The following is a 25844-nucleotide window of genomic DNA, read 5'->3' as shown; positions in this document are numbered from 1 at the left end:
TTTGGCCAGGGCCTCCTGGCTACTTGCCAGAACTTCCAGTCCCTTGGCCCTGGCTCTCACTCTGCTCTGCAGCCTCCCCGCAAAGTTGGCCAGCAAGGGGTTCACCCCTAGAAGGGCCCGGACCATCCACGGCATGAGTCCAGAAGATTTCTCACCTTCTCAGTTCACTTCTTCAACAAGTATTTATTGAACGCCAACTATGGACCAGGCCCTGTGCTCAACGCTGGGTACAGAGTGGAGAGTGAACCAGGCATGGCACCTGGCCTCACGAGCTTACACTCGAGTGGGAGGGACAGTCAACCAAGTAAATTACACAAATGGATATGCAGTGGTAAATTCCCCATGAAGGGAAAGGACAGAGGCCTTGTGATAGATGAACTCCACAAGTACAGTAGTCGAGGAAGGCCTCTTGGAGGAGGCAACTTTGAAGCTAAGGCCTGAGGGTCTGAAGAACTCAGCCATGCACGGGGTAGGGGAAGAGCATTCTTGGCAAAGGGAACAGCATATGCAAAGTGCTGGAGGTGGGAACAAGGCTGGAATGTCGAGGAAATGAAGGAAGGCCAGGTGGCAGAAGCTCAGGGAGCAAGTCTGGGACTGGCAAGAAATGAGGCTGGAAGTGAGGTTGGAACCAAAAGAAGAAGACCTTTAGAATAACGGGGTAACAGAGTGAGGTTTTCAAACTAGAGATGATACGATATGACCTGCAGCTTTCAATTTCTCTCTGGTGCCACTGAGAACTGATTGACAAAGCAAGAGGGAAGACCTTTCTGAGGCCAGGGCAGTGATCTGGGGGAGGTGATGTGGCCTGGCCAGGGTGGCTGTGGGTGCAGACAGAAGTGGATGGACTCCAGAGATAGTTTAGAAGTAGAATCTACTGGAAGTTTCCAGAAGCACTAAAAAAATCTTTATTGGATGTCCGCAACAACCCCTGTACTGGGGTAGGAGTTGGAGACCCCAGGAAGGCTTAGGGATAGAAACAGGAGATGCAAGTCCTTGACCATGGAATCAGATCACACAGTCACCTTTCCTTCCACAATATCCCAGGGACAATGAAAGCAAGTTCAACCAAGATGCTGAAAGAGCTCGGTCATTCCCACCTCATTTCAGTGGCATCACAGATTCTTTGGAGTTGCATACTTGCAACGTGGAAATGTGTTTCCCACAGCCCCACTAGGGATTCTCAGGCTAGGAAGTTGCCAAATTGCAAGACTACACCACTGACCTGGTATCCCAGGAGCAGCAGGAGAGGAGGAGGAGGAATTGTCCTTGTTCCTGTCCTGAGTGGGCCCCTTCATGATAAAGGGGAAACCGGCCTTTGCCTTCTGTTACCTCCTCTGTCCCTGTCCCCACTCCTGGGATCATGTGTGAGTTCTGTCTTCCTTCTACCACAGTCTCCTCTCTGCCTCCCTCAGGAGCACTCCCTGCCAATGACCCACTCTCTAAAATGATCCCCCCTCTCCTTGCTACTGCACGTCTCAGATGCGTCCAGGAGGACAGCAGTCTGATGGAATTAGCTCACACTAAAAATGAAAGAGGTGCTTTCCTCTTTATCTCTCCTTGAGGAGTCTGTCTTTTCAAAAGAGCTTTCTGGGTCACTCAATGATCTCCTCCCTCTTATCCACTTCTTTGAAAGGGCTCTTTTCCCCAAGGTTTCTGCAAACTCACTTTTCAGTCCATGGAGTCTCCTCAATGCAGCCTCTGGGGAGGGTGGTTCCATCAAAGGGAGGAGGTGGGAGAATCTTCCCAGGGGTGACAACTGAAGTAACTAACCAGTGTGGAATGAGCACCAGTGAACTGCTGGCTCTGGGACTCCACAGCCTTGGATCGGCCAGGCAGTAACCAGATCGTAGGAGTCCTGGGGGAAGTGCCAGGCAGTGGGGGGGGGCACTTGGAGTCACTTGGGGGAGTAGATATTTACCAATGAGTACAGAAGGGTTTCTGCATTTTATCAACTGGTGTGGCAACACTGGTCCCACCGGGTGTCAGTCCAGGCTCCGCTGTTCTGCTGGGAATGATCGCTGGACCATTTGTTTCCTCTGTTAGAAAAAGTGGCCTAGGGTGGAGCCGGGGAATGAAATGGCTTCTGAGCAGAGCCAGCTCCGTGGAGTCCTGGTGAACAGGATCTCAGGCCCTCGACCCACTGCATGACCTTGAAGGGCTGAGGTGCCTCGAATCATCCTTTCTCTTTCCCCTCCTCGCAGTTATTTTTGTCCAGCCTGACAGCCCTTGGCTGTTCCAGCAGTCTGGGCTCTGTGAGCCGGATGCAAACCAGGCAGCACAGACGTCTGGTGCTGAATCCCAAGAGGTTCCTCTCTGAGCACCATCACATGGGGCCACGGCCCCTCTGCACTGTGCACCCAATGGGGAGGGACCACACGCCTGGAAGATAGCGACTGTAAGACGCGGGGGGCTGGGCTCTCCATTGCTCAACCCTGGCTCCTGTCTGGGAGAGCTGTCCAAGGCCTGGTGTGAGGACACCCTGTCACAGAGTTTTGCTGCTGCCTAGAAACCTCCCAGCTGGGTTGATCAGGCCAGCTGTGTGCAGGGACCTGTTAGTCAGTGAGAGGGTGGGTGTTGGCTGCTGGGAGGAGGGTGGGAGCAGGCTCTGCTGGGCCCCCAGTCTCCAGGCCTTGGCTGTGGTGGCGAAAGGGTCTGTCCTGTGGTTCAGTGTGATGGTGTGGCCCAAGCACAGGTGGGCAGGGGCAGACAGGGTTCCCAGGAGACCTCTTTGTAGCCCCTGCTCAGTTACTATCTCCAGGAAGTGAGGCAGACACTATGTTCCAGCCTCTTGGCGTGGGAGGGCTGTAGCGTCAGTCATTGCTCCTGACTGGGGTCTGACCGCTCCAAGGAACAGCCTGCCTTGGGTCCTGGTGCCCTGCAGGTTAAAGCTTTTTCCCAGACCCAAGGTTCATGCCTGCTGCTGGCGTGCAGAGGGCAGGAGAGGGGTCTGGGCGCATCTCTGAGGGTCTCTCCCAGGACTTATCTGTGCAGGTGAGAAATGGAACCAAGCCTCTGAGACCAGAACAGTTCCAGGAGAGCTGGGTGGATAAGCTGGGATAACAGTGAGGAGGAGAGATGGGCTGGAGGAGGAGGGGGCCTCTTGATGGCTGGAGAATGTGCCTTCACATATGAGCCAGTCCAGGAAGCAAAGCAGAAAAGGCAGTGCCCTTTTTTGGGCTCCTGGTAAAAGAACCTTCCTTATTCCTTGGGGCGGGATGGTGAAGGGACAGCTCAGAAAGCCCCGATTTCAGTGATTTCAGAGACCCAGGAGTGGTAGAGCATGGCTCCCGCTGGCCTCCCAGCTGGCCCTGGGGAGGATGAGTTGGGGGCGGGAACAGCCACGTAAGCAGCGGACTCTGTAGGACCCGGGGGTGTTGGGGAGGAAGACTGCAGAAGGGGAGCCATGTGGCTGCTCCTGGCAGCCCTGCTGCTGGGGGCTATAGGCACAGGGGTCACTGGCCTCTCTAGGGGGCGGGCCCTCCGGGTGGAAGATGCACCTCGACTGGGCAGCACATTCCTCCGGGCTGGCAGGATGATGCCTGCGGCTCTGCGAATGGGAGCGGTTCGGAGGGCTGGGATGGGGTAAGCAGGAGAGGAGGCGCCGGGGAGGACAGGGCTGGGCACTCTTCCCAGGACGGCGAGCTGGTTGCTAAGGGCTGGTAGCCCCGGGTAGCTATGGAAGAAAGACCAGGGCCAGGCAGGGAAAGCCAGGGGGCCAGTGGGTGCGGGCGAAGGCTCCATCTCGGCTGCATAGCTGTTGAGGTGGGAGAGAAGGCGAATCCGGACGGGGTCCACACGGCTGCTGGGCCCTTCAAGGACCCCTAGGTACCTGATGACCTCGGTGAGGCACTCCCGAAAACCAATGCTCCGGAAGTCAACTGCCAGGGCTCGGGCATCAAAGAATCCTGCAAAGGGAGGTGTGATGAAGGTCATGCCAGGTGTGGGGAGAAGCATGGAGCCTAGGTCTTGACTGTCTGAGTTCTGGACCTGCCTCCTCCACTCACTCCCTGGGCAGCCATGGCCATGTCACCCTGCCTCTCTGAGCCCGTCTCCCCATCTGCAGAGTGAGAACAAAAATTCCTGCCTGGGGTGGAGGGCGATGGGTTATAATGATCAATGAATTCACTAAACTATGAAATGTAAAATACTGCTTTCATCACAATTCATGATTAATGCAAAGAAAAATCCTTGTGGCCAAGATAACTTCATTGAAGTAGATACTTGACAGATATGAAAGGTTGTGCACTTGGAGGTGTAAACAACCCTGCCTGCTGAGAGGGGCAGATGCCCAGGAAGGGAGGTGGCAGCAGCAGCCATCAGGAGGCCCCTTGGAGAAGGCGGCGTAGTGTAGCAGTGAAGTGTGAGGTTGTCGGAGGCCAGGAGAGCTGGGTTCAAATCCTGGCTCTGCTACTTAACTAGCTGCCTGATTGTGGACAAGTCTCTTTATTTCTCTGTGCCCCAATTTCCTTAGCTGTAAAATGGGGATATAGCAGTGCCTACTGTATAGAGTTGTGAGGGTGAAATTAAAATAGTGCACAGAAAATGCTGAATAAATGAAAAGTTAGCTATCCACTTATATTACTGGCTTGGCCTTGTTGGCATCTGAGTTTGTCCCTTGGCTCAAAAGGCAATCTGGAAAGCAAGACCCCACTGTGACCCTCAGCTGCTGTTATCGGCCAGGGACCCTCTCTTTGATGGATAACCAGGTGAACTTCCTGCACAAGTATTCACATCCTCACTGCCTCTCCATACCTGTTTCTCTCTTGACCACCTTCTGGGCAAAGACAGACAGAACAACCCCAGCCAGCACTGGTCTCATGACGATGGCAGCAAATATCTAGTCCTTGGTTCATGGCCCCCACAGAGGAACAGCTCAGCTGGAGACTATGTTTGGAGTCAGGTCAACTTGTGGGTGAGAACCAACTCTGCTATACACTTAGCCATGTAAGTTCAAGCAAATCCCTTCACCTTTCTGCGTTTGCTGTTCTTTTTTTTATTTTTTTCAAGATAGAGTCTCGCTCTGTCCCCCAGGCTGGAGTGCAGTGGCACGATCTTGGCTCACTGCAACCTCCGCCTCCCAGGTTCAAGAGATTCTCCTGCCTTAGCCTCCCAAGTAGCTGGGATTACAGGCAACCGCCATCACAGTAGCTAATTTTTGTATTTTTAGTAGAGACAGGGTTTCACCATGTTGGCCAGGTTGGTCTTGAACTCCTGACCTCAGGTGATCTGCCCACCTCGGCCTCCCAAAATATTGGGATTACAGGTGTGAGCCACCGCGCCTGGCCTTTGCTATTCTTTTCTTTTTTCTTTTTTTTTTTTTTTTTTTGAGACAGAGTCTCGCTCTGTCGCCCAGGCTAGAGTGCAGTGGCGCGATCTCGACTCACTGAAAGCTCCGCCTCCAGGGTTCACACCATTCTCCTGCCTCAGCCTCCCGAGTAGTTGGGACTACAGGCGCCCACCACCACGCCCGGCTAATTTCTTTTTTTGTATTTTTAGTAGAGATGAAGTTTCACCGTGTTAGCCAGGATGGTCTCGATCTCCTGACCTCGTGATCCGCCCATCTTGGCCTCCCAAAGTGCTGGGATTACAGGCGTGAGCCACCACGCCTGGCCTGCTGTTCTTTTCTAACTAACATTTGCTGAATTCTTACTAAGGATTTCATCAAGTTATCTAATTTAATCCTCATAAAACGCTCTAATTATTCCCATTTTAGAGATGAGGAAACTGAGGGAGAGGTTAAATCATTTGTCTAAGGTCATAAAGCTAGTAGCCAGTAGAGCCTGATTCAACTCAAAGCCTACACCGTGAACCACAGTTCTGTCTTCCCATTAGTTCACAGTCAGAAAATGGTGGTAACGCTAACCCCCATCTTGCAGGTTCTTGTGAGAATCAAATGAAACAACACAAGTGAAAGCATTTGAAAACTGTCAAATGATGTCCACATATTAGTCACTACTTTTCTTTTCACTGGATAATCATAAATGTAATTTGAATCTCCCCCATTGGTTCATTAGAGATGGAAGTCTCCACTCTTAACAATGCATTTCTTTGGCAGAAGTTCCCAAATGGACCACCTGCACCAGGATAATTGGGTAGCTTGTTAAACTTGCAAACTCCTAAACTTCAATCTAGACCTGCTGCCTCAGAATCTCTGGGGGATGACTCCTGATTCTGCCTGACCCAAGGTGACAATGATATACACTGAGGCTTCAGAAGCACCAGAATGGGCCACTTAAAATGCTACTGTCCTCTTCTGGAGTAGTTAGGTCTCTGGAACTTAGGTCTTTGTGGCCAAGGCCTGTGGAGCTTTCAAGGTTTCCCAATTTCGAAATCACCAAATACACAGAGAAACTTTGAGTAGACAGAATTTCTATTTGTCTGGAAGTGTCTTTAAAGCCACTGTTCCCTTACTTTATTGTAACTGATGGGCTTAAAATAACAAAACGAGTTAATTTGTGTCCTGTTACAATCCTGAGACCTGTGGTGAGCATGATATGTCACCCCAGCACTGCCAAGGACCCCACAATAGCCCAAAAGGCTAGACCAGTGGGTAGGATACCAGGCTCCTCCTTGGGTTCAGGGGGTCAGATTCCCAGTGAGAATTAGCTCATTCAGGTGAATCCTTAATGAGGTCCTGGGTTGGGGAAGGGTGGGACCCATAGGAACAGTCTGTTACAGAAGAAAGCGCCTCCCAGGTCTAAGACTGGAGGGAGCTGAATTGAGGAAAAGGTTGCGACAAATGGAGACACTGAAAGTGGAGAGGGAGATGCTGAAAGGAGAGAGAGAAGCTTTGCAAATGTTCCCTCCATTGACTGAGCTCTTCAGAGTGGGCAGCGTGTGGACTTTGCTCATCAGCGTATCCCCAGGGCCCAGCCTCAAAATATTTGTTGTATGAATGACGCCTGAAAGAGAGGAGCATGGGTACCTGTCCCGCCAGTGGCATGGAGCATTTTCAAGTGATCCACCGTCATCTGCAAGACTTCGGCTTTCTCCAGCTTGGAAGAGCCCTGCGGGTACAGAAGACAGAAGAGTGGAGCCTCCAGCTGACCACGTCACTGTGCGGTGTCATCAGCACTCACTGTCTCGATTTTCTCACCTTCCTCCCACTCCACTGCTGCCTGCAAATGGGCTTCTGCTTTGGCCAAGTTCTCCAAATCTAGAACATTCTTTTCAGTTCTCCTCTCAGACCACCTGTCCACTGTACAGCTGCCGGTCATCTTTCCTGAAACCACTCCTCCCTTGACTTGCACGACACCACTGTTTCTGGGCTCTCCTTTCACCATGCCTCTTGATCTGCCGTCTCTTAACACAGTACTGTCCCTTCTGTGTCACTTCGCATTCTGCTGCTCCCTGCAGAGGGGCTTGTCACTTCCATGGCTTTAGCCACCATCCTCAGAATGCCTCTTAAACCAGCTCTTCAGGGAATCCAACTTCAGACTCAATGTGCCCAAGATCTAGCTCATCATCTTATCCCCAGACCACTTGCTCTTCCTCTTTTCTCTCTTGGGAAATGCTTCCTAAGCTTCCCAGGTGAAGCCTGAAGATCAGACGCTCCATGGGAGTCCCTTGAGGGCAGATACTAGGTCTAGTTCATGGCTGGTCCTGTGACGGTTTTAGTGAACATCTGTGGGATGACTGACTTGTTCTCACCAACATAAGGGAAAGCAGAGGACCCGTGACCTATGCCTTGGTGCATAGGGTGAGAATCTCTGAGGCTGAGTCCACTGTCTGATTCCCTACTATAGTTCCCCCACCCTAACAAGCTCGATGGCAGAGTGCTCACTCCCTGGGCAGCCTGTTCCACTTTCAAATCACTCTGGAAATGTCTGTAGTGCAGAGGGACGGGGGCTTGAGAATCACACAGTCCTGTGCCCTGCTATTTACTAGCTGTGTGATCTGGTATAAGTTACTTCACCTCTCTGTGCTTCTATTTCCTTACCTGTGCCATGGGCATAATAATCCCTACCCTTTGGGATCATTTTGGGGAGTCAATTCAATGGGATGATAGACATAAAGCCACCTGAGACACCTAAGTATAAATTTCCATTCCTTTTACCCTGGCCAGTGACAGATATTGGTAAATGATCACAGCATCTCAGGCAGCTGCTACCAATCAACAAGAGATGCCATGAGAAACGAACCTTATCTGCCACCCACACAGTATTTCCTCTAGCACAATCAGCAATGTCACATACCTGTTTCTCAAAGGCAGTGGGGACCAAGCGTCGCAATTCAGAAAGGCTACTGTTGATGCGGTCTCGACGCCGTTTCTCTATGATCTAAACAATCATGACAAGAAGTTACTCACAGGTGCATCATCACAGTTTCCAAAGTGCCTTGATGGACATCAGCTCATATTTACCCACACAGTATTTTTGTGAGGGAGATCAATCTAGTCTTACTTTATGGTGGAGAAAACCAAGGCCCAGAGAAAGACAGTGATTTGCTTAAGGTCACACAGCAAGAAAGCGCAGAGCTGGGAGTACAACTCGGATCTCTTGTCTTGGTCTATAGGGGTGATATTCAAGATGTTTAACCACTGGTACAGCAGGGCACAGCCAATCATAATGAAGACACCAGCCACGGTGCTACAGCAGGTCCTGGAGGCCCCTGCTGGGCCAGGAGGGTGACCCCATCATCTGTGAGGTCATGAGATGGTTTGGGGAGTCCCATGTGTTGCTCTCTCTAGCTGCAGGCCCCTTCCACCCACACACTCTCATTCTTCCCTCCAATACTGGTAGCAGAACACCAGGAGCAGGACAGATATGACCCCATTTTACAGATAAGGAAAATGAGGGCTGGAAGGAAGTGGTTTGCCTAAGGGCTTACAGTCAGTGAGTGTCAGGCTGCTCTCTGCCAGACCCCAGTTGTCTGGACTCCAAGTGTGGAAGCACAGCTGCATCCTGGGAGGAAAGTGGGGCTGAACATGACGGACAGATGACAGCAGCAAGCGGGGATCCTTCTTCTGTCCCCTCCCCCACCCCGGCACACTGAGGGGGATGAAACTTCTGGACTCAGACAGGAGACAGAAGATAGGATGGGGGGGGCAGGCTGGAACAACAATCATAATGGCCTATTGTGTGTCTGCTATTGTTCAGAGCATTACATTAATGCACTTAATCTGCAAAGCAGCCCTTTGAGGTGGGCCCTGTCATTATTCCAGTTACACAAAGGAGCAAATCAGGCTCAGAGAGGTTAACAGGCTTGCCTGGAATCACCCTGATAGCTAGTGACAGAGCCGGGATTTGAACCCAGGCAGTTAGCTTCATGGTGAAGTTTCTGCCCAGGGTTCTCCCCGCCAGACTGCAGGGGATTCATGGCAACCCTTTGTTGGGCAACTCAGAGGCTGAGACGGACACTCACCCCTCTGCGTTTCTTCCTGGCTTGCATCTGCGAAGGGCTGGGGGTGGACAGCGGCCTGGCCATCTGGCTGGAAAGGAAAAGAAAAGCTGATTTTTCAGGGCTAGGGGACCGTCTCCCCGAACTGGGCTGACCTCGGGCCAGGAGGAGCCACAGGGCCGGCCTGGAAGGAGGAGCTTGCTCTCCCCTTCTTCCTGGGGGCTCATTTCAACCCGGGTCAAGTCCTCTCATGCACTCTGGGCCCGCTTTGGGCTCTTGGTCCGGACCTGCTGGGCCTTGCCCTTCTCCCCTCGCCCCTCGCCCCTCGCCCCTCGCGGCGGCCGTCGGGGAACCGCGCACCGCGGCGCGGTAGCTCTGGCTCCTGCAACCCGATCCCCGGGGGCGGGGCGGGCGAGGGCACTGGCCGGCGGCGGCGGCGGGGCTGGGCCGGGCGGGTTGGGTTTCAGAGGGAGCCGCTGGGAACGAGCGTGGAAAGAGCAGATGCCGCTGCTTCCCACGGGCCGGGCGCGCCGGCCGCCCGCCCTCCGCCCCGCCTGCAGCTGCCGCCTCCTCCCACGCGGTGCGGCCAGGGGCGAGGGGGAGGCGGCTTCTGGGTCACAGGCCCCTCTCGGATGCTCTGGGACACTGCCCTGGCCTCCCAGAAGGCCCCGTCCCCCTAACCTCGGCCTCTCCTCCCACTCCGGGCCTTCCCTCTGCAGCCCCGGTTGAATGATGGATGTTTGCTCACACCCCAGGAGCTCCCATTACAGAGAAGAGGCTCAGCCCTGGGGGGGGCTTTTCCTGCCCAGATTCTGACCAAAATAATCTCCAGCCCAACTGCTAACCCTTCTTAACGTTTTCTGCTTCAGAAACTCTCTTAGAATGGTGAGGATTCGCTGGGTCCACTGAGGCATCATTCATTTGGCCAACACTTCTAAGGCCCTGTTCAGGCCTGGGTGGGTGCTGGTGCACTCAGCCAGACCCCAGCCCTCCCTCAGCTCAGCTCCAGTGGGCAGACACTGCACCAACAAACAACAAACAAGGTGACTCCCCTGCCGTTTGGGAAGACACAGCGCCACACATCTGAACAGGAATCTGCAAGCTGGCCTTCACCCACACCTGCTCCTGCTGCCCCTGGGTTTCCCCATCTCAGTGAAGGTACCCCAGTTCTGCAAGGTGGAAAGCTGATGCTGTCTTTGATTCCTCCTCCTCCTCACCCCCACCTCATCAAAACCTGCCCACGCTATGTCTAAAATACATCTCACGTCTGTCCCCTTCCTCTCCGCCACTTCTCTCAATGCTACGCCTCTATCATCTTTCATCTGGATGACTGCAAGAGCTTCCTGTTGGGTCCTTTTACACCCTCTTTTACTCTCTACAAGCCTATCTCCACACTGTAGGCAGAGTGATCATTTAAATCTGATCATATCACTCACTTAAAACTCCTCAGTGGCTCCCCAATTATTTTGTTTTGTTTTGTTTTGTTTTTTTCTAGATGTAGCCTCGCTCTGTTGTCCAGGCTGGAGTGCACTGGCATGATCTCGGCTCACTGCAACCTCTGCCATCCGGTTCAAGTGATTCTCCTGCCTCAGCCTCCCAAATAGCTGGGATTACAGGCACCCACCACCACATCCAGCTAATTTTTGTATTTTTAGTAGAGACGGGGTTTCACCATGTTGGCCAGGATGGTCTGGAACTCCTGACCTCAGGTGATCTGCCTGCCTTGGCCTCCCAAAGTGCTGGGATTACAGGCAAGAGCCACCATGCCTGGCCCCAATGTTTTTTTAAGATCAAGGCCACCATCTTTCAGGTGGTCCAGCTGGCCCCTGTCAACCTCTCTAGACTCAACCATCTTCCTCTGTATGCTCCAGCCTATGAATGCACTAACTCCTTCTTGCAGTTGCATGTACTGTCCCGTAGCCTAGGTCCACCATCTCTGGTCCACCCATCACCCCAAGCCCCAGTTCCTTTGCCCGTAACTTCTACAACCCATCAGATCTCAACTCAGATGGCACCTCCCGGGGGAGCCTTTTCTAACATTCCTCCTCCCACTAGTGTCCCCTGCTCAACACTCTCCTAGCACCCTGCTTTCACAGCATTTATGCCAGTTTGTTGTTTTATATTTATATGGTTATTTGACTGATGTCTCTCTCTCCAACAAATTCAAAAGCTCCATGAGGCCATGAGCCACGTCAGCTTCAGTACTCAGCAAGGGCTTGGAATACAGTAGAACTCATGGTAGAGCTTTCTTCTCTCACCTATGTCTTTGGCATCACTGGGGAACAGAGACATAAGCACCTACAGCCTAGGACCTTGTGGAATGGGGGCATATATGACTTACCAGAAGGGTCCTAGCCCATGTGACTACGCTTTTGGCATTTGAATTTGGATCGCTTTCATCAATTGCTCAGAGAAGTTGCAGAAGAGACAAGATAGCATTTGTCAAATCCTACTGCTATGTCCCTGGCTTTGTCCAGACATATCTGGAAAAGGATATCTCCCACCCAAACATCTGGACAAGCAGACCTGGTAAGAGGTCTGTAACGGCTCCTGGGAGGGAGGACCCAGCAAGCTAGGTCCAGGGCTCAGATGGCCAGATCCTGAGATCTATGGAGCAGCTTGTTTACAAAACCTTGCTGGGTCACTGGGGACAAACCCCAAGAGCCAAGACACACTGAGAAACACGGCCTTTGTTCCCCCAGCTTGATAAAGCGTCTGTCCGGGTATTGGGTTAGCCTTGTGCACGTCACTGCCTCTCAGCCTGATCCCTCCGCTGGGACCATCTGTTGGAGGCTGACGCACCCATTTCAGGGCAAAGCAGTGCTGCCATCCCTTTTTCCAGTCTCCTGGTCAGCTTGTCCCTGTTGTATTATTTTCCCCCTTCTCTTCTTCCCATATCTCAGAGGCAAACCTCACATTACAGTTTTCTTGGCAACATTATGTGTCTTTCCCTCCTTTGAGCCTTACAAAAGCCCATCTTACAGACGAGGATGCTGAGCTTCAGGGAGCTAAAGCAGCTTGCCCAGCCTACCCAGCTGCTAAGGAGCAAAGCCAGCAGGGAATTCGCATCTTCTGGCTCCGCTTCAGCATTGTTTCCCTTCTAATTCCTACTTCCTGTCTGTCTGAATAGCCCTCCAGTCCCCTTATTTTTAAAGTTCCCAAGAGCCCAGCCAGAGCTCCCTTCCAGCCCGCGATCTGGCCCTGACAGTGGGATGAGGTGTGGGATTCTCTTGTCTGAGAATCTGAAAATGACACAGATTTTCATGGACCCAGAGAAGATATGTTGACCATCAGGATCTGCTCCGTAGGCCTCTAGTGGCTCCTAGCCAGAATTTTGGGGCGGTCTCTTATAGGGGGGAAGCTTTCCAGGTGGTCCTGACCACCCTCAGTGCTGACTTCCCCTGGGAACTCCCCCATGGAACCCTTGCAGATGACCCTAATCATTTTGTGTCAGAATCACTATGTCCCACATGAAGGGATCTCAGAGAGAACTGAGTCCATTTGTAAAATGAGGAAAGTCAGAGGGGAAGGGATCTTCCCCAGGCCACACAGCAAATTAAAGGAAAATCTGGAACTACAGCCATGTCTAGTCTAGTGGCTTTTTTTTTTTTTTTTTTTTTTGAGACAGAGTCTTACTCTGTCGCCCAGGCTGGAGGGCAGTGGCGCGATCTCGGCTCACTGCAACCTCCACCTCCCGGGTTCAAGTGATTCTCCTGTCTCAGCCTCCCGAGCAGCTGGGACTACAGGCACCCGCCACCACGCCTGGCTAATTTTTTTGTATTTTTAGTAGAGACGGGGTTTCACCGTGTTACCCAGGATGGTCTCGATCTCTTGACCTCGTGATCCGCCTGCCTCGGCCTCCCAAAGTGCTGGGATTACAGGCATGAGCCACCGCGCCCGGCCTCTAGTGGCTTTTCATCTGGGGCTTTTGCCAGTGTACCCCATATATTCATCATCCCGTCATGTAGATCTCGGAGCCAGTACTTTTGGTTCTGTACTGCACTTCCACATCCATTTGTCTAATTTACTGCACAATAGCCCTGTAAGTGAAGTATTTTTTGGGCCATTTCACATTTAGGAAAAATAATCATTTTACAGGTGGAGTGACAGAGACACTGGAGTTAAGAATCACTCCAGTAAGTCCAGTCTTCACACTTCCAGTCTTTTCATTAGACCATGCTGTCTCATAAATATGTTGCCCCCCAACTGAATGGTGACTGCTTTGAAAGCAACGTTTATTGGAAGTTACTTTGTGCCAAAGCAGGGAGCTATGTTACTTTATGTATGTTACTTCATCAAACCTTATCCTGTGAGGCAGGAATGCTAATGCATTCCCATTTTGAAAGGGAGAAAACTGAGGTTCAGAAAGGAGTAAGTCACTGGCCAAAGTTAATGGTGGTAAGATTCAAACTCAGGTCTATCTGACTCCAAGGCCACCACCTTATATTGTGCAGGAACAGGACCCTGATCCAGTGTCTGACATGTGGCAGGTGCTCATTAGATGTTTGCAGAGGGAGAGGAGAGGCTGTACTCTCAGTTTGGACTCATCCTGTGTCATGGGGCCAGGTTGAGATGAGAGCTCTGTGGGTGAGTTTCACAGATGTGGCAGGACTGCCACCAGGCAGATGCCACAGTGACGGTGGAACACCCCCTGCTCTTTACTCTCATGTTTCTGAGTGTGGGGGATTTGTGCCGTGCCCCTGACCCCGAGAGGCTGGCTGCCTCCGTCCTGCGGCCCTTGTCAGTGTTTATCTGCTTTCTTTGTACATGAAGCTCTTCTTCCCTGAGAGTTCCCTGAGGGCAGAGGCTGAGCAGGATACATCTGGGCCCCCTATTCCCAGCCCAGGGTCTGGGCCACAGCAGGCATCGTTCAGTGCTCCCTGAATCGAAGCATTGATGTCTGCTGGGGGGAGGGCCCTTTGGTGAGTGCTACAAAGGGGCGTCTATAAGTCAGCCTCTGCCAGATGTCCAACTGCTTTCTCTCCTCAGAGGGGTCTGCTCCTCTAAGAACAGTGGCTAAAAATGGGCTCTGTATATATAGGAAATGCTGTATGTATAGGAAAAAAACTGCCCACTGATCCTTTATGCCTCATGTGAGCAGTTGCCCAGATGCTACCATCTTCAAGAAGCCCTCCTTGCCATCTTTGATTGATTGACCTCTCCTTGCTCAAGTGCCCTCACAGCCCACAGTCTGTCTCCTTTCCATCCTGTCCATGGTGTTTTTATGACCTGGCAGGTCACTGACTGGGCTGCAAACTTGTGGAGGACAGAAGCCAGCTCTGATCAGCCTAGTTCTCTGGCATCAATTTTGTGCCTCTGATCTATGAAGACCCAGTGCCATTGAATTTGAGACCCCGCTCCACCACCCCCACATGGTGCTGTGCCCTTTCCTGGCCCTTAACAGGCACAGGCTAAGATAACTGCTTTTCTAAATAGCAGTTTCTGCTAAACAATTAAGAAAGGCTAATACGTTGCATAGCGAATTGTGTTATACTCCCTAAAAACAAATCTACAGGATGCAAGAGGAATATCTATTATGGCATTTTCCTGGGATTTGTGACTGAGGCAGGATCCTTGGATCTCAGAAAACTGGAGAGCACTAAAATTACAAAATGTCCTCAAAAACATCCCTAAGAATTAACTGGGCCCGGCTCACTGGCTTATGTCTGTAATCCCAACACTTTGGGAGGCCAAAGCAGGAGGATCACTTAAGCCCAGGAGATCAAGGTTGCCATGAGCTATGATCATGGCACTGCACTCCAGCATGGGCAACAGAGTGAGACCACGTCAAAAAGAAAGAAAGAAAGAATTAACTGAATTCCCCTCCAATTCTGTTCTAGTCAAGTCTAGATGAGCCAAGAGAGATGAAGTATATCCTTTTCCACTGCTGTCTTTGTTTTACTGATGGGGAAACAGACTCAGGACAGACTCCGTCAGGGAAACCAATGGCCCAAGACCACATAGTGAGTTGGTGGCAGATTTGGGGCTGGGACCCAGGTGTGCAGACTCCCAGTCAGCCCTGCAGCTCTTTCAGGGTGCTGGGAATCACATGGTGTGTGCCTAGGCATGTGCTGTGCTAAGCCCTTGACATACTTTGCCTCATTTGGTTTTCCCAATACTTCTATGAAGTTGGTTCTATTATTCATGCTCATTTAACAGATAAGGAAACTGAAGCTTAGACAGTTCACAGAACTGCGAGGTAGCAGAACTATACAAGTGCAGTTTGTTGGACAGGTTTGAAGCAGGTCAGACTATCTACCAGGAGCTGACAGACACTGGCAGTGTGGGGGCATGATAGGAGGAACACTGGAATTGGACTCTAGGCCCTTGCAAGTCGCTTATTATTTTCTTCAATACTAAGTCCCTAAATGCAAACTCCAATTTGCTCAAAGGAGGACACATTTTCTTCTTCCTGAAATAATTTGTGGACTACATGAAAACTGCATCCAAACTAGGATAAAATTGGGAAAGAATGGGGTTACTCTGCATCGTCAGCAGATTCTGGACAGGGGCCGGAGTACCATCAGTCTATGAGAGTTTTCTAAGATCTCCAGGGAAAACTCCTTGCCAATGGCCTCCCCTGGGCCACTTCGACAGATAGAAGATAACCCACTAGCCACCAGATGCCCCGAGCTGAACTCTACCTCCATGCCAGCACCCCCAGCCCTGCACGACCCAGAGCGCGCAGGATCCAGGCACTCGTGCGTGTAACGGCACGGCCCGCACACGCCCTGCACGGCGACACCTGTGGCCCCCGCGCTCACCTGCCTCTGCCCAGGCGGTGCTGGAGAGCTGGCCAGCCTCCTCGGCGAGTCCGTCGGGCCGACCCCCACCCCGCTCGCCCTCTGCCTGCTCAGTCACCGCATCCCGGCCCTTACCTCAGCTCGCTCTCTTGGCCCACGTCGATGGGTCCGTCGGACTCGCCCTCGGAGCCGCTCGGCTCCTTGGGTCGCTTCATGGCGAACGCAGGCTGCCTGGTCTCAGCCCCGCGGCTAGGGCTCCCAGTCGGGAAGTCGCGCCCCGCCCCGGCCCCGCCCCGGCCCCGCCTCGGGGGCGCCGCCACCGCCCTTTCCCAGGGCCCTTTCCTGCGCAGCAGCTCCGGGCGCCCAGGCGCCCCCTCGCCCCCGCGGTGACGCGCCGCCGAGCCGTGGGAAGGCCCTAGGCGGTCGCCGCCTTCACCGACGGCTGGGAGGTCCGGCTCTGCTCCGCTGTCTCGGCTGCCGCGCGCTGGGTGGCCTTGGGCAGGTGCCCTGGGAGGCCCCGCGGGGAAGCCAGGAGTCCCCCTCTGTCCCTGGGTCGCCTGGGCGCTGCTGGCCTGTAGAGGCGCCGCTTCGATGCCCGGGATTCCGCAAGGGTCAACCCCGCGCGCTCCTGCCTCCTGGTGTTCTGGAGGCAGCAAACACATCAAGTTTGTCGAGGTTAGTCGTGGTGGTTGTGGCCTGATCCTCAACAAGAATTCCCCAGCAGCAACTCCATAGCGGCCCAAAGCAAGTGGAATAGTGTGGTGAGGGCAAGGGGAAGACACACTTCTGAGACGTGGCAGTCACCCCCAAAAGGGACAGCTGAAGTTGTGGCCACCGCATCTGAGAAAGCTGGGCTCTGGCCGAGGTCCCTAAAGGCCTGGCTTGGTGGCAGTGATGGGTTGTCTCTGGGAATCAGTTCCCAGTTCACCAGAGGTCGAGTTGTCCTGGGCGGCCAGGAGGCCAGGAAAGGGCTCCTTCTAGGCGCTATGGCAGGGCCTCAAAGTCGGAGAAGGAGAGGAAAAGGGAAGATACCCTCCAGCCTCTCTTCCTAGGGCCTCTGCTTCTGGCAACCCACCAAACTGTTCACTCAGGGAGGGCTCTAGCTGCCCTGTCCTTAGGGAGGGGGACTTGTGGGAAGTTCTCAGATTCACCGGTCATCCTCAAGCGCCCAGTACCTCAGAGAAGCTCCCAAGGCTCCAAAGGAAGCTGCATGAGAGCATCCTGGAGGTGGACTTCTTGGGCAGGGAAGAGGAGATAGAGGTCTTGGTGTGCTGAGTTAGATATGGGTTAGGTATTTCCTTTTTACCCGCCACCAGGTCAGACCCTGAGGGAAGCCACCGTTTCAAGTGGGAGAATCGGGTTGGTCATCTGAGAATAATTGTGCTTCCATCCCCACAGCAAGGCCTGTTTGCTGAGGGACACTTGATTACTTGATGGGAAAGAACGTTCCTGTGCCCCCGTCCACACACATCCACAGACACAAGCATTTGACCAGGTATGCAAACACATACACACAGACAGACTTACAAATACATACTGGCAGGCGAAACTGTCATGAGCGATCAGTACCAGGAAGCCCTGGTGGTCGCCCCAGCCACAACTATGGACTCTCATTCCAAATGCCCTCAGCACTCACATCACGTCTGTGGGCACATGCCAGTCAGTGGAAACCTCAACTAACAGAGAAGTGGCACAATGTGCTATGCATTCCCTGGGAAGGCAGAAGTCAAGGAAGCCTCCCAGGTATCTGCCCTGTGTAATTGGCTGAGATAGCAAAGATGGGAAGAGGAGCAGATTTGCAGGGGAAGGTCAAGGGCTCCGAGGTGGATGTTTCACGTGAGATGTCTTGGATCATCAAAATATAGTGCACAGTTAAATAGAGGGTCTGGAGTTCAGAAAAGAGGTCTCAGCTGGATATTAAATTTGGACGTCATTAGGTGATTGATGACATTTAAAGCTATGGGAGCAGATGGGATCATTCAGAAAACATGGATAGAGACAGAGCAGGGGCCTAGCTAAATACTTAACATTTGGTGAGCACTTATTATAAAACCTGAGGCCGGGCATGGTGGCTCACGCCTGTAATCCCAGCACTTTGGGAGGCCAAGGCGGGCGGATCACAAGGTCAGGAGATCGAGACCATCCTGGCTAACACAGTGAAACCCCGTCTCTACTAAAAAATACAAAAAATTAGCCAGGCGTGGTGGCGGTCCCCTGTAGTCCCAGCTACGTGGGAGGCTGGGGCAGGAGAATGGCGTGAACCCGGGAGGCAGAGCTCGCAGTGAGCCGAGATCAAGCCACTGCACTCCAGCCTGGGCGACAGAGCAAGACTCCGTCTCAAAAAAAAAAACACAAAAAAACCTGAAACTATTCTAAGTCTTTTGTAAATATTAACTCATTTAATCCTTGACAACCCTATAAAGTAGTAATATTATAATCCCCACTTTACAAGTGAGAAACAAAGGCTGAGAGGTAGACTAACTCTACCTAAGGCCAACAGGCAATAAATGGAAGGGCTGGAATTCAACAAGGCAGTTCAGTTCCAGAGCCAAAACATTAGGCTTTATTACCTTATACAGTACTCTCCCTTCTTTAAAATAAAGACAAGGTTTTGCTCTGTCACCAGGCTAGAGTGTAGTGGTGCCATCATAGCTCACTGAAACCTTGAACTCCTTGGCTCAAGTGATCCTCCCACCTCAGCCTCCTGAATAGCTCGGACTACAGGTGCACACCACTATGCTCAGCTAATTAAAAAAAAAAATTTTGTCCGGGCGCGGTGGCTTACGCTTGTAATCCCAGCACTTTGGGAGGCCGAGGCGGGCGGATCATGAGGTCAGGAGCTCGAGACCACGGTGAAACCCCGTCTCTACTAAAAATACAAAAAATTAGCCGGGCGTGGTGGCAGGCGCCTGTAGTCCCAGCTACTCGGAGAGGCTGAGGCAGGAGAATGGCGTGAACCTGGGAGGCGGAGCTTGCAGTGAGCCGAGATTGCGCCACTGCACTCCAGCCTGGGCGACAGAGCGAGACTCCGTCTCAAAAAAAAAAAAAAAAAAATGTTGCCGGGTGCGGTGGCTCACGCCTGTAAATCTCAGCACTTTGGGAGGCTGAGGCAGGCAGATCACGAGGTCAGGAGATCGAGACCATCCTGCCTAACGCGGTGAAACCCCATCTCTACTAAAAAATACAAAAAATTAGCCAGCGTGGTGGCGGGCGCCTGTAGTCCCAGCTACTCGGGAGGCTGAGTCAGGAGAACGGCATGAATCTGGGAGGCAGAGCTTGCAGTGAGCCAAGATCGCGCCACTGCACTCCAGCCTGGGCGACAGAGCAAGACTCCGTCTCAAAAAAAAAAAAATTTTTTTTTTGGTAGAGATGAGATCTCACTATGTTGCCCAGGCTGGTCTTCAACTCCTGGGGCCAAGCGATCTTCCCACCTTGGCCTCCCAAAGTGTTAAGATTACAAGAGTAAGCCACTACACCCTGCCAATTATACAGCTCTTAAACATTGTGATATATTATCCAGTACTGAGCCTAGAGCTATGCCATCAATATAATAGCCACGAACCCCCTATGACTATTAAGTACTTGAAATGTGGCTGGTCTGAATTGCTATATGTGCAGTGAGTATGAAATACACACCAGAATTTTTTTAAGTGTGAACTATCTCATTGATATTTTTTGTTATGATTACATGTTGCAATGATAATATTTTATAAATATTGGATTAAATAAAATATGTTAGTAAAGTTAACTTCCCTTGTTTTATTTTTAGGTTTTTAAAAATGTGACTACTAGAAAATGTTAAACTGCATATTCAGCTCCCATGATATTCCTATTGGATGGTGCTAATCTGGTGCAGGGTTTCTTAACCTCAGGACTACTGGCATTTTGGGCCAGATCATTCTCTATTGTGTAGGGCTGTTCTGTGGATTGTAGAATGGTAAGCAGCCTCCCTGGCCTCTATCCACTGGATGCCAGTTATACCCGCTCCAGTTGTGACCATCAGAAGTATCTCCAGATAAAATACCAAATGTCCCTTGGGGGGGAAATCGCCCCCAGTTGGGAACCACTAGTCTGGAGAAACTCCAAGATTTGAAGGTTGTAGAAGAGAAAGAGCTGCCAGAGAAGACTGAAAGGGCAGTGGAGGAGAGTGGGGTGTGTGTGGGGGGGGTGTGGGCAGGAGCCAAGAGAGTGTTTCAAGGACTTGGTCATGATCCTTTTAAAATGCCAGTCAGATCATGTCACTTCCTGCCCAAAACCGTCCACATGCTTCACATCCCATTTGAAATAAAGTGCCAACTGCTTACCATGCCCTATACACAGAACAACTGTAATAACCTGGGCGCCTTCGAGAGTGAAAGGAGGCAATACTAATAATCATGCCAGGGCAGTTCAGGGCACACTGGAGGTACCATCCCCTAAGCTCGGGCCCCTGCCCATCTCTCCAGCTTCATCCCCAACCACATTCTGCCTTGTCCACTCACCCATGAGAGTCTTCTTGCCATTTGTATTGGGCTGTTCTCACATTGCAGGGGCCAGAGCTTAGGACGACAAACATATAGCAACACATACAATGTGATGTCAGTGATATTAATAGATGCTGTGAAATGAGATAAAGTGAGGTGGAGACATACGGTGACTGGGGGATCGGTGGCTATTTTACTTAGGGGTCAGGAGATCCTCTCTGAGGGTGAATCATTTATGCAGAGACCCGAATGGAGAGAGGGAATCTAAGAAGATCTGGGGAAGAGGATTCCAGGCAGAAGGAACAGCAAGTGGAAAGCCCTGAGGTAGGAACAAGCATGGAATATCAATGGAATGGTGATATGGTTTGGATCTTTGTCCCCATCCAAATCTCACGTTGAATTGTAATCCCCAATGTTGGTGGTGGAGCCTGGTGGGAGGTGAGGGAGGTGGATTTCTCATGAATGGTTTAGTCCCATCCCCTTGGTACTGTTCTCATGATAGTGAGTTTTCACGGATCTGGTGGTTTAAAGGTGTGTGGCGCCTCCCCCGCTTCCCCTCTTGTTCCTGTTTTTGCCATGTGACGTTCCTGTTCCCCTTTTGCCTTCCACCATGACTGGAAGCTCCCTGAGGCCTCCCCAGAAGCAGATGCTACTATGCTTCCTGTACAGCCTGCAGAACCGTGAGCCAATTAAACCTCTTTTCTTCATAAGTTACCCTGAAATACAGGGAAGTTAAATAACTTACCCAAGATCACGCAGCTACTAAGTGGTAGAAATAGGATTCTAACCAAGCAATCTGGCACCAGAATTCATGCTGGTAACCACTGCATCCTGCATTAGAGCTGGGTGAACCAGTCAGGAGACTCTTAAAATAGGCCAGGCAATAAGGACTGGATTCGAGTGATACCGGGTTCCTGTCTGGGTGACTGAATGGATGAAGGTGACAAGCACCAAGGAGAAGCACTGGAGAAGGGAAGGAGCCCACCATGGCCATGCCCTTTGTGAGACCTAGCGCACACCCAGGAGAACCCAGGGAGAGGTCTGGGCTGGAGTAGAGATTTGGTGGCTGAAGACATGGGGTACATGACATATCTGTCCCAAGGAGCTAGTGCAGATCCAGAAGGGAGGAGAACCTAAGCTAGGACCCTGGGAAACAATAGCCAAAGATTCTCTGGGAAGAAGGAGGAGAATCCTGCGAGAATGGAGCACCAGGGACCAAGGCAACCAAGAGCCGAGAAAAAGGCTTGGTCACCAGTCCAGGGGCTCTAAGAGGAAAGAAGTGTGATCAGGAGGTCACAGATACCTTGGGATGAATGAACGGAGGCAAGGGAGGCAGAGGCAAGGGCAGGATGTCATGGACTGGGAAGTGTCTGGGGTAGAGGGTTGCGGAAGTAGGTTTAAAAAGGGGGCACGTCAGCCAGGCACAGTGGCTCATGCCTGTAATAGCAGCTACTCAGGAGGTTGAGGTGGGAGGATCACCTGAGCCCAGGTGGGAGGATCACCTGAGTCCAGGTGGTCATGGCTACGGTGAGCCTTGGTTGCACCAATGCACTCCAACCTGGGCAACAGAGTGAGACTCCATCTCTAAGGGGAAAAAAAAGAAAAACAGAAAAAAAAGAGGGGCAGGTCAATGAGAGAGGGCACCCCACGCAACTCCAGGGACCAGCAGAGCCTCAGGAGGAATTTGCTCACTGATGGAGAGGGAGTCAGAAGTAAGGAAAAGGGTGAGAGGCCCAGGAGTAGCAGGCAGCCTCAATCCAAAGGGAGGGAGGACGAGACGGGACCTCTATTCTACCCTCTGCTCCTTTCTCTCTGTCCCAGAGCTGAGCGAGCTGTAGATTTTCAGCGACAGGTTTCAGTTGCAGCAATACTTTCTCTATCACTGAGCCCACACTAGGTCAGCCCCATCTGCTCTTGGGGCTGGTATTCAGATCACTAAACTGATATGGCCTGGGCTCTGAACGGTTGGCTTGCACATAGACTATACACTGGAACAGGATTCCAGAGACCACTGTGGCAGGCACTGAGCCTCTAACTGCTGCATGGTGGAGGTATCTGGGGGGTCTCAGAGGAGAGGATGATTGGCACAGAGATGCCCAGGGTGGTGGTTGGTGGTTATTAATTGTGGAATAGTTTATGTCTGTCTGTGGCCTGGGCTGTTATCCCTGTAAAAGCAGGAACCATGTTGGATTGTTCACTGTGATCTCCCTGATGCCTACCGGTGTCTGGCACAGGTAGGTGTTTGGTAAATATTGGCTGAGTGTCCAGTGATGGGGAGGTGAACTGAGGGGCTTCTGAAGGCCTCCACCTTGTCTGGGAAGGAGGTGGTTCCTGGTCCCTGGAAAAACAGCAGAGACGTACAAGGACTTTCCTGGCCCATGGCCCAGGATGAAGTAGGGGGAAGAAGGGACCTGGAGCACCCAGGTGCCACTCAGTCTTCCCTCTGCAGGACCTTGTCCTGCCTTTGAGCCTAGGGACACTGAGACCCAGAGAGGGACAGAAACATCCCCAGGGCCACACAGTGAGACAGAAAGTGAGCCAGGACAAGAGTAGCCTTCCGTGCCTTGGTTTTCTCATCTGTAAAATGGGATGAAACCAAAGTGACTCACTCCACAGGGTTGTCGTGAGAGTTAAATGAGGTAAGATGCAGAGAGCGATGCCTGGTGTTGAAAGTGAGGGCTCTAATGTTACATTTGGGTTTGGCCTCTGTCTCCATCCACTCTCTCCCTAGTTGGTTCACCTACTCCCTGGCTTTTCCTTCTATAAGCCAATGATTCCGAAATTTATATCTCAAATGCAGACTTTTTTTTCTCAGGTTCAGACCCATAGATCCAACTGCCTAGTCTTTTTCCTTACACTCATGTTGGTCCACCCACATGCCAAGACCTAGCCGGGGTGTGCTGGGCCTTTCCTGGACCTCTGCAGGCTCTCTGTGCCACACCCAGATGTCAGGCAGCCCCATCATCACTTTCCTGCTCCATGTTCCATCCTGAGAACAGTCTGAGCCTCTTTGCCTCCCCCTCCTCCCACCCCCTGCTCATCCCAGGCCCTTCCTATCCTCCCCTTGCCCTCCTCCCCCGCTCCTCTGGGACCCATCTGTGCTCACTTTCCACCTCCACAGCTGCTGCCACAGCTGGTCACTGACGGAATGTGCAGCTGCTGGGAGCCACATGTGCAGAGCAGGCGGCGCACAAGCTACCCCTGGGGCTAGCGAGGGTGGGGGCTGGGACCATCTGTCTGTGTCTGTCTGTCTACAGCACACACATGCGTGTACATGCACACACTGCTAAGCTCCTTCTCTAAATAAGGTGATAAACATGTTGGTTTGGTTCCCCTTCCCTGTCCCTGGGCTGCAGAGTTCATGCTCTACTTACCTAGGCCCCGGGGGGAAAGCAGCTGGGCTGGCCCTGCTGTCCTGAAGCTTATACACTCCCACCCCTACGTTCAGGCAATACAAGTCCTGCAGGAGCCACGCAGGGGCGGAATGGCAGACTGGGTGTTCAGAGCTTCCCTAGCTTTCCCAGGCCCTGGGGGGTGGCCCACCATGGAGGAAGCCAGAAGCTTCGGACACATTCCAGAGCCCCCTTGGCAGCACCCAGAGGCTCTGGAGGCGTGGCAGCCTGGGGGCAGGGCCAGCAGCATCTGTCCTGGTTCCCACACTCTGGCCTCTCTGGAATCTCGCATATTTCTCTTCCGTGTGTGCGTGATATCAGCAGGACAAGGACGCTGGGGGAGGTGGGAGGGGAGGGACTGAGCTCCTTGAAGTCAGATGGCCATGGGGGTGGGGGTGGGAGCTGGGGGAGGGCCTGGTCCCTGCCATTGGTCACACAGTACGAAGAGGACGACGCCCTGGCCTCTAGCTCCCAGGCCTGACTGGGTCCTGATACTGCCCAATGCATTCCCATCAGAGCCCCTTTCCATCTCTCTGGGCCTTAGTTTCCTCATCTGTAAAGCAGGAATAAGACAAGCATCTACCTCTCAGGGTAATAGTAAAGGTTGTAGAACCCAGATCCTCCTTGGAGTCCTTTTTGCTCTGTGGACAGCTTACTCTCCCACCACTCCCCTGACCCCTACCCCAGTCCCGCCACTTTCCATGTTTTCTGGAACATCTAACACAGGTTCATACCTCTGGGCCTTTGTATTCTGTCTTGAAAGCCTTTCCCTTTCTCTGTCTGGAAAACTCATACTCATCCTACAAAGCCCAGCACAAAAATACCTCTATGGGAGTCTTCCCTGCCTCCCCCTGGCGGCGAGTCCTTCCTCCTTGTACTCCTGTGGCTCCCTGTGAACACCTCTGGGGCAGCCCGACCTCCCTATTCTGCCACTGTTTACCTCCCCTGATTGTGGCATCTCGCGAAGCTGTGGCTGAATGGGAGCTGCCCTTCCTGGGGCTGATGGCCACCTCAGGAGCCCAGGCACAACACCCCACAGCTGGTGGGTGTCAGAGCACAGTCAGGACATGGTTCTAGGCCTGGCCCCCACCCTGATCCTTCCAGGCAAAGCTTTCCACCTATACCATTTAGTCTGGACTTAACAGGCAGAGGAAGGAGCTTGGACCTCACCAGCTGCCACAGCATTTCTTAAACCAGAAGCGGCCATTGTTCTCCTTCCTCCACCCAGGCCAGCCAAGCTGAAGTCCTGCTGTACAGATGGAGTAACTGCAGCTTAGACAAGGGAAGCCAGCAGCAGGGATTGGATTAGAATCCAGGGCTCTCATGCCCAGTTCAAGGCCCTAGGCTCCTTTCTGTCCCCAAACTCCCTCTTTGATGAAGGATATGGAGACTGGGAAGTGATCACGGGGTTGAGGCAGAGCCTGGGTGAGGTGGGAACTCAGGGCTTGGGAAGCAGCTGTCCCTAACCTCTGGGTATAGCTGAAATTGGAATCCACCATGTCCTCTGGTGTTGACAGGAAACCCACACTTCTATTTCACCACTTAGCAATGATGGAGAATTTTAACACCATCAGGCACAGCCCTAAGCTATCCTAGGGGTGGGGGAGAAGATGGATGAGCATGGGTCCTATGGCTCAGAAAAGGTGTGTCAGCTCAGGCCTTCTAGGAGACAGATGCTGAGGCCAATTGGAGATGCAGAACATTTACTGGATAAATTGCCTATAAGGGTAAAAGAGAGGGAGCAGGAGGAAGCAGAAAGAGCCTTTTGACCATGATGCAGGTCTGACATCTGTGAAGGAGAGTGAGAAGGGAGACGGCTTGGTTAAGAAGAGCCTTGGACTGTAATGCAGCTCTGAGAAAGTCCTGATTGGGCCCAGAGTAAAGATGGGGTCCCACGTAGGACAGAA

General features: G+C 52.2%; 1 protein-coding gene across 3 annotated transcripts; it reads right to left on the bottom strand.

Annotated features, from left to right (window-relative positions):
• Positions 1-881: 881 nt before the first annotated feature.
• Positions 882-16320, bottom strand: HEYL (hes related family bHLH transcription factor with YRPW motif like). 3 transcript variants are annotated; one of them, XM_055255209.2, is made up of 5 exons: positions 16218-16320; positions 9364-9430; positions 8196-8279; positions 6926-7007; positions 882-3905 (listed from the first exon to the last, which is right to left on the bottom strand). In XM_055255209.2, exons 1-5 carry the CDS (start codon positions 16295-16297, stop codon positions 3232-3234), a joined length of 987 nt encoding a protein of 328 aa, XP_055111184.1. In that variant the 5' UTR covers positions 16298-16320; the 3' UTR covers positions 882-3231. The 3 variants fall into 3 exon arrangements, with proteins under 3 accessions (XP_055111184.1, XP_055111186.1, XP_055111185.1); XM_055255211.2 differs by lacking the exon at positions 16218-16320 and adding an exon at positions 9700-9818; XM_055255210.2 differs by lacking the exon at positions 16218-16320 and adding an exon at positions 9627-9702.
• Between the last annotated feature and the right edge of the window lie 9524 nt (positions 16321-25844).

This window comes from Symphalangus syndactylus, chromosome 12 (assembly GCF_028878055.3).
Source record: "Symphalangus syndactylus isolate Jambi chromosome 12, NHGRI_mSymSyn1-v2.1_pri, whole genome shotgun sequence".
Classification (NCBI taxonomy): Eukaryota; Metazoa; Chordata; class Mammalia; order Primates; family Hylobatidae; genus Symphalangus; species Symphalangus syndactylus.
This window is presented reverse-complemented; position numbering and strand designations above follow the sequence as displayed.